The sequence below is a fragment of the Perca fluviatilis genome, chromosome 20 (assembly GCF_010015445.1).
Source record: "Perca fluviatilis chromosome 20, GENO_Pfluv_1.0, whole genome shotgun sequence".
Taxonomy (NCBI): Eukaryota; Metazoa; Chordata; class Actinopteri; order Perciformes; family Percidae; genus Perca; species Perca fluviatilis.
In genome coordinates this window covers 4,267,290-4,279,879 of record NC_053131.1, presented here as the reverse complement: position 1 = coordinate 4,279,879, position 12,590 = coordinate 4,267,290, and the positions used below count along the sequence as shown (strand labels likewise).

The window sequence follows — 12,590 nt, the reverse complement described above, 5'->3', positions numbered from 1 at the left end:
CCTTCCATGATGTTTAGGCCATGTCTTTTGATGTTTTCATGTTTTGTTAATGACTACCCTCTCACACTCCACTCTCCCAAAAAACTCAAGACAAGATAAATCACAGAAACCTTAATCTCACTGAAGATCACTAAATGCTAATTGCACAACTAATCAAGACGGAAAATAAATAAAAGACTTTTATTGGACTCAGAGGTTGTATTATCCTTAAATGAAAGGAAAGGACGTTACGCTATCGACAACTTCAGCACAGGCCCACTAGCTTAAAGGTCCCATGACATGCTGCTTTTGGATGTTTTATATAGACCTTAGTGGTCCCCTAATACTGTATCTGAAGTCTCTTTTATATAGGCTTTAGTGGTCCCCTAATACTGTATCTGAAGTCTCTTTTATATAGACATTAGTGGTCCCCTAATACTGTATCTGAATTCTCTTTTATATAGACCTTAGTGGTCCCCTAATACTGTATCTGAAGTCTCTTTTATATAGACCTTAGTGGTCCCCTAATACTGTATCTGAAGTCTCTTTCCCATAATTCAGCCTTGGTGCAGAATTACAGCCACTAGAGCCAGTCCCACAATGAGCTTTCCTTAGGATGTGCCATTTCTGTGTCTGTAGCTATTGAGGAGGAGAGAGGGGGGCAAGGTGGAGGGTGGGGGTGTGGCCTTGACCAACTGCCACTTTGCTGGTTTGAAAGCCATGATGTCTCTCTCTCATGGGTGGGCTAAATTCTCTGGGCGGGCAAAGCAGAGAAAGGGGAGGTAACCGTGCTCTTTATAACCTCATAAGGAGCAAGATTCCAGATTGGCCCATCTGAGCTTTCATTTTCTCAAAGGCAGAGCAGGATTCCCAGGGCTCGGTTTACACCTATCACCATTTCTAGCCACTGGGGGACCATAGGCAGGCTGGTGGAACGCATATTAATGTTAAAAAAAAACTCATAAAGTGAACTTTTCATGCCATGGGACCTTTAAGGTAGGTTGACCTTTAAAGGTGGACCAACTATTATCATTTGCAGCTAAGCACTCTAAAAACCCTGCTGTGGACACCCATAGGTAAAGGCTACTGTTGAAGCAGATAATGAAACTGTAAGTACAGTAGTAAAACACAGCTTTAAAATGATAGAATGTCTTCATAGGAAAAGTTTTAATTGTTGACGGATACTGTACATCAAGTAAATAATAGTATATAGTATAGTAGATTATAGTATAGTAGATTAATTTGGCATCAATGGTGTGAAGATTTGTTCCCACTTACAATGACAAAGTGTTCTGAATTTAATACAGTTAACCTGCATCTCTAACTAGCTTCTTCTGCATAGCCATGGCTGCCAAGGTTTTTTGTGACCAAGAACGTACTAGACAGGGTATTTTACAGTGTAAAAATAAGCTTGTCACTACTCTCTGTTTGACATCTTCAGCATTTCTCTACAATCAATGAATTAATCAATCAGTTTTATCTTTCACATGAAATTGAACCAGGTACAATTCCATTGGATGTTATCCTATCAGCTCCTTCAACTTGTGCATGATTCATCATAAAAATGTGAGTAGGGTTTGGTATCGAGAACCGGATCCAAAATTCCACTTCCAAAGAAATCATTAAAAAAAATTAAAAACGGTTCTGCTTAGCTGTTCCTAAATAACTAGCCTAAACAGCACAGCCGGCGTCTTTCTCTCTCTTTCGCTCAACACCCCAACTACACACTCGCTCAACCCAGTCGTAAGTTTTTGTCCAAGACGCAATGAATGTTCTTTTGCATTTTAGCTTCTATGTTTATACTAACCGCCATTTCATCTATGAAGTAAACAAGCCTGCATGTCTTCGTGCGGCATGCTGATGGACAGAGTTAAATCCTTTCTTCCTTAAAGTCACCAGTGTCAACACTTTTTTGGCACAGGTAGGACTACCTTCTTTCCGATCTCCACAGGAAGAAAATTATTCTCTTAGTCGTTTTCTTGCAATGGCTAAGTATCCTTTAGGCAGGGTAGGGCACGGTCTATTGTGTGTTCACCCAAATTACCTACTCTTTGCAGAGCCTTGCGGTCTTTTTACAGTGCTGTTTCCGTACCAGGCAGTGATGTTCTCTGTCAGGACGCTGTCAATAATGCAGGAGTAGAAATTTCTCCGTATATGAGAAGGGTTCCTGGGATTTCCTCAGGCATCTAAGTGAAACAGTCTCTGCCTTGCCTTTCTCACCAGTCAATATGCAGCTTTCTTGGTGTTCACATGCCTGACAGCCCTCCTGACATCATGCTCAGAAAGTGAGTTGGGTGTGAAAGGTGCACCTACCCATCCATTAACCTCTGCTGCAGCTTTTTTTGCTTGTTGGCTGCCTATGGCCTCAAAGCGAGAATAAAATGTGTTCGGCTTACTTGCTATAGACTCATCAGCACTTGACAAGGAGGAGGGGGTGGGCTTGTAAACTGTCAAAATTCTTAGACCTTGCCACATGCTTTTGGGATTGCCCTCCTTGCTGCCCTGCAGTGCATGGGTTTATGCCATCCCGGATGATTCTTGTAATCCATGGTTTCTGGTTGTGGAATGATTTAACTATAGTTTTGGGAACAGTTGCTTTTGTTGTTTTATAAATTAAATCTACCACAGACTCATTGAACTATTGAAGTCATCAGTGTTGTCCTGGAACGTGCCCCAGATGTGTAGTGCAGACTGTAGGTCTGCCTCTGATTGGCTTGACCTGATGTCTAACTGGGGGCATGCACCATAGTCTGTTAACTTAGTTTGACCTCAGCAAGATGGCCGCATGGTCGCTACTACTGAATGCGGGTAGTGATTCCGCTCTAGAACTGTCTAAATGGCATTTATCATTGATCCAGAGTGTTTATTTCTTTTGTGGCACAGTCAATATATTGATTGAGACAGGCATAACCTGCTTAAGGTTAGCCTTATTTAGGTCTCTAGCGACGACGATGAACGCAGCGACGGGACTATCAGTTGGGAGCAGTTCAGAATCCGAGCAAGGGCCCTGGAAGTGGGGGTGTAGGAAATAGGGAAGGGGCAATTTGCCATTACATTTCTGGGTGTGATATAGGACCACAAAATCAACTGGAAACCTCATATAAGATATGTGAAAGAAATTATTTACTGCCAAGTAGACCTATCTCCACAGTGCTGCGGAGGAAGGTCTTGTTAGTCCACAACATTCCTGGATAGAAAAAAATGTGCTCTGATTTACTTGCATTTCTTTAAACCAATCACTATAGTCTTGGATGGCACTAAGCGCTAAATGCAGCAACGGTGCCTCGGGAAGGAACTTGTTTTGGTTAAACATATATGGAATTAAAATGGCTGTTAAGTGTGTGACAAGAATTTTACTCGATAAAAAAGAGAAATGCAATTCTATTGTCTGTTCTAGCTCGGAGGATGTTATCAAAATCAACCGGAGTTTAGAATGCCAACACAAAGAGAGGAAGGAGAGGGACATCCAGCCAAAAAATGAGGGACATCCGGCAGAACCTCTGGCGGCACCGGAATCCCTTTCCCATAAATCAAACGTAACGAAGTCCCGAATAACATACAAAAATGTTTTCAGACAGAGCGGGCTGAGGGGACATGATCCTGGACCCGAGTACACTTGATCCAAAAGTCCACAGTACCCAAATCCATTTGAAAAGGTGGTCTCAAGTAAGGTTGTACTCTGACAGCAAACTGCAGTAGGCGATAGAAAACCTGCAGAACATTGCGCACGGCTGACTTGTGTGCTCACAGATCCTATTCATCTTGCCCATAGTGCATGAACAAAATTAAATGTATCGACTTGCACAACGTTTCCCTGTCCAGAAAGAGCGCCATGTGTAGACGTCGAGGAACCGATAAGCATAACCAAAACTAATTCTTTTCCACGGTATCTGGTTCTTGTCATTTTAGAATCGATTCTAATTTGGAACTGGGTTTCAGAAATAAAAAATAATTTTCATATTCTGAGACCAGATGTTGTCATTTACATGGCAACAGTTCTCATAAATATAATAAAGCCTTCACAAATCTTAAAGTGTGTTTCAGACATCCTTAATGCTTTATCTAAATGTGCTTTTACAACAGTAAGGAGTTAAAAAAACGGAGGATCAGTTGCTCACCAATGTAAGTTATTTTTCCCTCAACTGCCGAATAGGACGCTGCAAATTGGAAGCTAACTTCAACGTTAAGTTTCCTTTAAGATTCCCCTTCACTGCCGAATGCAACTTTAGCATTGTCTTGGGGAGTGCCATCGAGCTTGAGTTATTTTCAGCGCAAAATCTCCTCACATTTCTTGCAGAAAATCCTCTTGCACTTTCCTGTGATATGCGCACAGAGATTTCTGCAGTTGACAGGCCTTGTTTCGCCATGTCTAAAATCGCATCAGGGTGGGGTTCCAAAAACATTTTAAGCCTGGACTAAAGCCACACTGGTGCACTGGCAATTTTACATTTTGGCAAACTCCGAAATGTTTTGAAATAGAAAATTAAAAATCAAAGCATTTTGTTTTAATTTTGCTCATCCCTTTTGACCTCTTGTACACTCTCTCTCTCTCTCTCTCTCTCTCTCTCTCTCTCTCTCTCTCTCTCTCTCTCTGTCTCTCTCTCTCACTCTCTCTGTCTCTCTCTCCCCCCCCCCCCTGTTTAAGCTCAGGACCGTTTGCAAATGGCTCTGGTAGGTGGTGGCTGTGTCTTTAAATGGAGAAACCGGCAGCATTGACAGACTCATACTCCCCAACACACACACAGAAACACACACCCCGTTTCAGGCCTAAATTGATGAGGCAGATTTATGACGGCTGCTGGCCACAACAAATTAAGTTGACAGTGATGTATGTGAGGGGGCGAGTGTCACACTGCACTAACGGACCACCCACACACACAAACATGCCTGCCCCAGTGGCGTCTACTCCTAGTCCTTCTTGTTAGGCTTCCCTGTCAGGCAGCCCCTCTCCAGCATACCTGCATAATGAAATTCTTCATTCTGATTTTTTTTTTTTTCTTCTCTCTCCCTTTTTCTATTCGACCACCTTCTTCCCTCCATCCCAGACTCATCCTGCTGCAAGCAAACTGCCCCTGAAGGACAGCTTCACATTTGAGGACTACAGGTGTGTGTGTGTGTGTGTGTGTGTGTGTGTAACCATTTTCCACTCTCGGTAAGAATGTACAAACATTCTCAGGTAAAACCATCCATGTTTCAGCACTGCAATAGTAACCCTAGTACTTTCTTGCAACTGGCTGCCAATACACAAGCTGTTATTATCAATGAGGAGTCCAGTGAGGTGTACATTTTGGAGGTAGGCTGCACCTTTGACTCCAGCATGGAGGAGGTTTTCTACACCAAGGTAGTTAAATACTAACCACTCCTAAACACCATCTCAAAGTGAGGCTATAGGTGCAGACTAGTGGTGGGATCGGGCCGAATTTTTCTGTCCGAGCCCGGCCCGCGTCTGACAGAACCATGACCGAACCCGGCTCAAGCCCGACAGGCATCAAGAGATTTATGTCCGAGCCCGGCCCGGCCCGACACAGTTAAAATCTAATTTTTTTTCTCATACTAATGACACATGTAGGCTACGTTTGTTTGTTTGGAAAGCCTGCTTTTATTAAGCAACTGTAAGGCACTCAGAAATGTCAACAGATGAGTGCATCAGCACAGTGAGCGGGCACAAGGGGCAACAAGCCCACGTTAACACAGGCGCACACAAGAGGCCCAATCATATGATTGAAATAAAATTAACATATGCCTAGACAACTATGTGGAAATACTTCCACACAGCAGACTTTACTTCATTTTCGGTGGTTTTAAAATCTCCTGAGGCCAACTTCTTTTTAACTTATCTTCCATCGTTGCGCTCAATGCGCTGCGGCTTGCAGTCTGTCTGATATGCACGTGTTTCATTGTCAATTAAAGCTATAAACACATTTCCGCAATTCTGCACACAGGAAGACTGATGTTAGGTTAATATGCATCCTTTGCATCAAGTGAAACAGGCCCATTACATAATAAGCTGTTTTAAATTTTAAATGTCCAATGCCTTACGCTACCGCGCTGATGTGACCGTCCGAACCCGGCCCCGCCCGTCGGGTACCATCGGGACCCGTCGGGCTCGGGTCGGTTATCCCAGCCTTAGTGCAGACTGCTCGTTTTCATATTTGGTAGCCTAGGACACACACACAGGTTGGTAGTAAGAGGGCTGCAACAACTTGGAATGGCCAAAAAGAGGGCTAAACAGCTCGCACAGTACTGTGCCGTATCTGCTGTTATTGGCAGCCCCCAGATATGGCGGAGACGTTGCTACTTATACCCTTAAAGTGATATTGTGAAGACCTGCTGCATGCCACTGGTCCATGAGTTTGCATATGTATTGTACTGCATTAGTAATATGTGTGTCTGTATCATTTTCTTCATGTGGACATAAAAAGTGTGTGCGTGCGTGCGTGCAGACTGGGCAATATCATCTACATTTTTATGTGTGTCGTTCCTATAAGAATATCTCCCTTCGAATATTTCTGGTTTATTTTTATAGGTTTGGCCATCATTCCTATTGGTAATAATAACATTGCACTAGGGCTGTGCAATTAATCGATATTTAAACATGATTATGACTTCAGCTAACAATGATCACAAAAACAGAATAATCGAGAAAAACAATAATTTAGCTCATTATGTTTTGCAAGTAAACTCTTATTTTCTCTTGTGTTCTGAATGGAAAAAAACTTTTCCAAGGGGTGATAGAATGATTGATTATATAGGGTATTTCACACTATTCCTTAAGGTCTCCTAATAGGGTATGTTACATTGGTTGGACTGAAAATGGCCCAAGTGCTATTCTATGGGCCCTTAACTACCCTGTGAATATGGCCCTATTTAGAAGATGAGCTTTTCTTCCAAATATGATATGCATGAATATGATATGTGCGCTGATTGGTTGAGCGAACCACATACACATACATTGGAGACGAGACAGCACGTCTCATATTTCAGACACTGCAACATTATACATTGTTTGTCTGCTATTTCGTTATTCAATTCACTTCTGAGACTTTTATGTGTGAAATCAACTATATAAAGCTCAAATATGGGCTGTTTTACGAAAATTGATGGCTAATTGCAAATTTGGTAAGACGTGTCAGACTTCAGGAGCTCCACAAAGCGGCAGCCTGCTGGGCTCCATACCCAAGGCAAAGTCACCGTTTCTGGGTTACTGGTGCACCGATCCAATATTAGGATTGGATATCGGCCCCGATATTGACAAAATAGCGGGATCGGAAAAATTAACAGATCCACGGGCCGATAGTTTTTTTTTTTTCGTCACAGCACTGGGACCCCTGTTAACTGCGTACCCTTCTCACTCATGGTAGTAACTTTATAACACAACCATTAATAACCCACAACTAACTGTCTTTAAAAGGATAAAACACCATAGCACATAAGAATTTGTGACTTAAACCGTTTCTAATACTAATAATTTTACATTTACAAATGTAGCTACACCACCGAACGGCATGTTGGGTAACATTATGGCTGCTAGCTAGCCATGTAGCATAACAGTCTGTTAAGCTGGGAGAGGCTCCGGTCACTACTGCACATTCAAGAACAGAGAAAAAAGTAAGAGGATGAAGAAAGACCGGAGATACACCAGAACAATGTATGCTCAAGAGAGGAGCCGTCTGTTGTTGCAAGGTTTTTTGTTTCTAAAAAAATCAGATATAATTTAGCCACTGTTGTTGCCCAACGTTACTCGGCCGTGCTTACGTTACCGTGCTAACGTGAAAGACTTGTCACTTCAAGCATGCAGCAGAGCAACATTATGAACGCAATCCACCTACGGTCCCGCTACAGACTGTTGAGAAAGACGGGTTCAGAGCAATGATTAAACACTGGATTTAAGATGTCTTGCCTCGCTGAAATTCGTCCGCCAACCTGCTAACGTTATTCAAACAGCGAAGGAGGCTGACAGCGGAGCTACGTTCAGTCACCCACTACAACCTAACTTACCTGTGGCCAAGATAGTATTTATACAACTAGCTTACAACTATTTTGTTTTGAAAGGGAAACAATGTTAAAGTTGTTTGTATGTGTATTCATTCGATTTGAGTTTATTTTACTCGTTTGCAGAAAAAAAAAAAGTCTAGATTCTGTAACCGTTTAATGGATTCTCTTTCATATAACTTTATTGTATAATGTTGTGGAGCCAAGCAAACCCTTTAGTAATCAAAGCTTTTAGTAAACATGATGACCGTAAAATGTTTTTGTGATATTCTATGTACTCCTGACAGTAGAATAAGCTATTATAAACTTATATAAAGGCCCATTATTGTTATTTATTAAACTTTATTTTAAGAAGTTTGATTGCATTATATTTTCGATTTGAATACACAACTGTTTTTTAAATAACAAATAAGAATTCAATACATTACATCTATGTTGTTTTGTCTTAGGAAAGTAATGTTTAGTTAGAAAGGTCTGGTGCCTTTAGTCTCTTCCACATGGTGGAAGGAAGGTATAAGGTGTGAAAGGTATACAGTTTATTATTAATTCAACAACAGTATCGGATCGGTATCAGGTATCGACAAGATACACAAAGCCCTGGCATCGGTATCGGGGCTGAAAAAGTCAGATCGGTGCATCTGGACTACTGGGGCTCCGTGGACCCCTAGTTTTTCAGCATTGTTTCAAGACAGGATGTCCCTAATTTTGGCAATGTTACGCATCTGACAAAAGGCTGTTCTTGAGGTTTGTTTTAGTTGGGCGTTAAAGGATATATCCTGATCAAAAATAACTCCTCTAGATGTTTGACAGTAGTGCTGGAGGCCAGGGCAGTGCCATCCAGAGTAGCTATATCTTTAGATAATGAGCTTCTGAGTTTGGCCCAGCACAATAATCTTGGTTTTGTCTGAGTTTAACATCAGAAAATTGTAGGTCATCCAGGATTTCATATCTGTAATGCATGCTTGAAGTTTAGCTAATTGACTGGTTTCGTCTGGCTTGATTTAATAGATATAATTGGGTGTCATCCGCATAACACTGAAAGTTAATTGAGTGTTTCCTAATAATATTGCCTAGAGGAAGCATGTACAAGGTGAATAGAATTGGTCCAAACACTGAGCCTTGTGGAACGCCATGGCTAACTTTAGCGTGCCTGGAGGATTCATCGTTAACATTAAAAAATTGAGATTGGTCAGATAAATAGGACTTAAACCTTAAACCAGCTTAGTGTGATTCCTTTAATACAGAACTGTTTGCTGACTATATCTTTTGCAACAGCAAGAAGATAAAAAACGTCCTCTTTCATACAGATATCAACACATGGAAGCAGGCCATCTTTAGCAGCTACACACACATTGCCAAAGAAGGCATGCCAATGGCTGCTTAACTGTGTGTAAGGATGAATCCCTTGACACAGACAACCCTCTGCTCACTTTTACCTACTACAAAAAAAGGTACAGTGCTAGTACAGGGAAATGAGGCAAGCCTCAACTCATTTGAGGAACTCTTCCCCAAGCTGAAAGCAGAGGCTGAAAGAGACTGACCTAGTACCAGCAGCAACACAGGATCAGATCAGGAAGATGAGGATGGCACCATGATCCCAGAGGTCACAGGTCACAGAGCCAGACCTGAAGCCAATCCAAAATAAAGGAGGATGCAACCAACAAAGACTTAAGCTTGAGCAAAGAGTTTCAATAGATGAGAGAGCAACCCCTGAATTAGAGCTGCAATGGTTCTCTGCCCAGTTACATGCATGCCGCTGTCCCAACACCTACCCTCTTCCCTTCTACCAAAACACCACCTCCCTCCAACAGTGGCAGCTCCCCCTTTCAACAGCCTTAACCCACCTCTACTCCTACTCATGGTCTCAAAACCTTGACACCAACCGCCTTTTTCCTGGCCTCAACACCACAGCCAACAGCTGCCGAAACACAGGTCATGCCATGGAGCTGCTCAGACAGGATACATTGCGGAACCCCCAGTACATTGTGGTGCATACAGGCACCAATGACCTCCACACCCTACACCGAGGCACAGGCGAGACACTTCTTTGGCAACAGAATTGGGAAGGATGTCTTTCAAGGCACCGACACCCTCTCCTGGGTCAGGCTCAAGTTGAAAACGTGTTAGCTTGAGATCTTCCTTTCTCTGAGAGGATGAAATCTAAAATGGGCCAAAGTATTTGCCTTCATTGAAGAAGAATTCTAGATGACTGTAGTGTATGCGCGCATTATGCCGTCAGGTGCTGCACTATGTACTTGTGGCACATTTCCACCTTTTGGGTTCTGTTGACATAGTTCAGCAGAACCCTAAAATTATCAATTATGTACAGTATTCAAATTTGAGTTGTATGATTCAATTCAGAATTGTGATTCCTCTTTATTTTGGGATTGCATGGCCTTTTAATTGACTGGATAGCTTGAAGACAGACAAGGGGAGAGAGGGGGAACTACATGCAGCGAAGGGTTGCAGGTCAGATTCAAACCCGGGCAAGAGGTCGCCCCCAGGATTGTGATTCTTAAGTGAATTGTTTTTTCCCTAGTTTACATAATCTGCCTTAACTGTTGGCTTGTTAACAAAATGTCAACTCACTTAGTGAGTGAAATGTTTACCATAACTTATGTAGATAATGGCCAAAACTATAAAACATAACACCCAAGTAGTAATAAACTGCAATTGACTCTTCACCAAGTCCTGCACCTCAAGGTCAGACTGGCCAATCATAGCATAGGACAAATATATAACTGCTCCATAGACTGTCATGCAATCGTTTTAGATTTTCTTCATTTTCAGGCTGGTTTCGTGGATTTTAATGTGATTTTAAATGTTGTGCCTCGACCATTGTGATACTTGTTACCCGGAGAGGTTGGAAGAAGATCTGGGGATCTTTTTTAACTGGTTGTGTCACTGAAAATGTGCAAAGTTTCACCTTAATTTCATTGCCTCTTCAGATGATGTGGTGGTTCACTTTTACAACGTGATCTGTAGGCTTTAGCTTCTATCTTTATCTTTTTAAGATCATTTTAGAAAAATTAGTAATATAATATTTCTTAAGGGAATGGCAAAGGACAATTTTTATTCGTCCTCCACTCTCCTTTTCATCCTCCTTCCTTCTCTCTCCATCCTCACCTGAAGCACGGCTTCTCTCTGCTTGGCAATACCAATGTTAGAGTCCATGAACTTCATTTTCCTTTATGAAGCAAGAGCTTCTCTTGCCCAGGATGTCAGTGATGCCTGTAAATAAACTTCACTGTAACAAGCAGTGATTGGTTGATCGTATGTGACAGGTGGGCAGTGTCCTCGGTGATGACCCGCCAGAACCAGATCCCTACTGAGGACGGCAGCCGGATTATTCTGGCCCTCATCCCCCTTTGGGACATGTGTAACCACACAAATGGACTGGTAAAGTATTTTTGTCACATTCCCACACACCTATAAATATTATTTGATTAACATTGAAGTGTTTTTATTGAGTGCTGGTAAAGGTTGAATTAGTAGGTTGTTGTTGATCTGCAGATCACCACTGGCTACAACCTGGAGGATGATCGCTGTGAATGTGTGGCACTGCATGACTACAAGGAGAATGAACAGGTGAAGACGTTATTACTACTCATACATATATTATTACTACTACATACTCTACATAGTATTTATTGTCTGTCTTGCTTCGCTCTCTCTGCATACACCTCTTATCAATGCTATTTATGTTGGCAGCAAAGTAAAAGATGGAGAGACAGGTAAAAATAGGCAGGTGAGAGAAAAGACAGGAACGAATATTTATGGCATCAGCTCGACAGTGAGGGGATCCGACTTTCAGTGTTGGACCAGTGGAGGAATTTCCTTCCCTCTTGTCATGTTTTTATTTTTTGGGCTTTATTTTAATAAAATAGCTGAAGAGGAAAGGAAGGAGAGAGAGAGGGGACGACATGCAGCAAAGGGGTGAAAGTTAGGGTTGGGCGATGTCCCCTAAATTGGCAGTTGACGATGGTTACAGTAAGACATCGTGATGGACGATGATATCGTCGTCGGGCCCGGGGGGGGGGCAGCGGTAGCTTTACATAAATATTTTTTCCTACTACTATGGGCCAACAGTTAACATAGAAACGATTGGAGATACATTTAAATGCCCTCTGTAAATGGTGCCCTTTTACAACATGACCTACTTTCACTTAACTACGGTGCAGTAAAATCAATCAGATGTCCGTGATCTGCGTAACGACAGTACAGTGGGACGTCTGCCTTCAACAGAGCGACAGTAATAACCTAACATACCATCATTACTGAGTTGAATTAGCCTGTTGCTAACGTACATTCATAAATCCTGCATAACATTGTCCCGTACCTACAGGACCTCAGACTTACTTATTGATGCACGCACACAGACAGTAGTGTCGGCAAACTTAGTCCAATGAGAGGAGAAAGGAAAGTGTGATAGCGCTCCACTTTTAACGCTTTTTTCTCTCTCACTCGAGACCGCTGTGTCCAACGTTAGAAGGTAGAGCGAGCTATAGCTGACAGGGAGAGAGAGAGAATGTATCACTACAGCCAATCTTGTCTTTGTGTCTTTGCTAGTTTAAGACCGACGCACTTGTCAATTTCCCGTCCAGCGCCCGCGACTAGGA

General features: G+C 42.2%; 1 protein-coding gene across 2 annotated transcripts in view; it reads left to right on the top strand.

The window, feature by feature from the left end:
• The window catches only part of setd3 (SET domain containing 3, actin histidine methyltransferase), a 61,985-nt gene that overhangs the window by 34,786 nt on the left and 14,609 nt on the right, over positions 1 to 12,590 (top strand). For both annotated transcript variants that reach the window (XM_039785939.1, XM_039785940.1), the window contains exons 7-9: positions 5,025 to 5,083; positions 11,256 to 11,370; positions 11,485 to 11,559. In XM_039785939.1, coding sequence (XP_039641873.1) covers positions 5,025 to 5,083; positions 11,256 to 11,370; positions 11,485 to 11,559 — 249 coding nt within the window. The remainder of the gene's footprint in view (positions 1 to 5,024; positions 5,084 to 11,255; positions 11,371 to 11,484; positions 11,560 to 12,590) is intronic.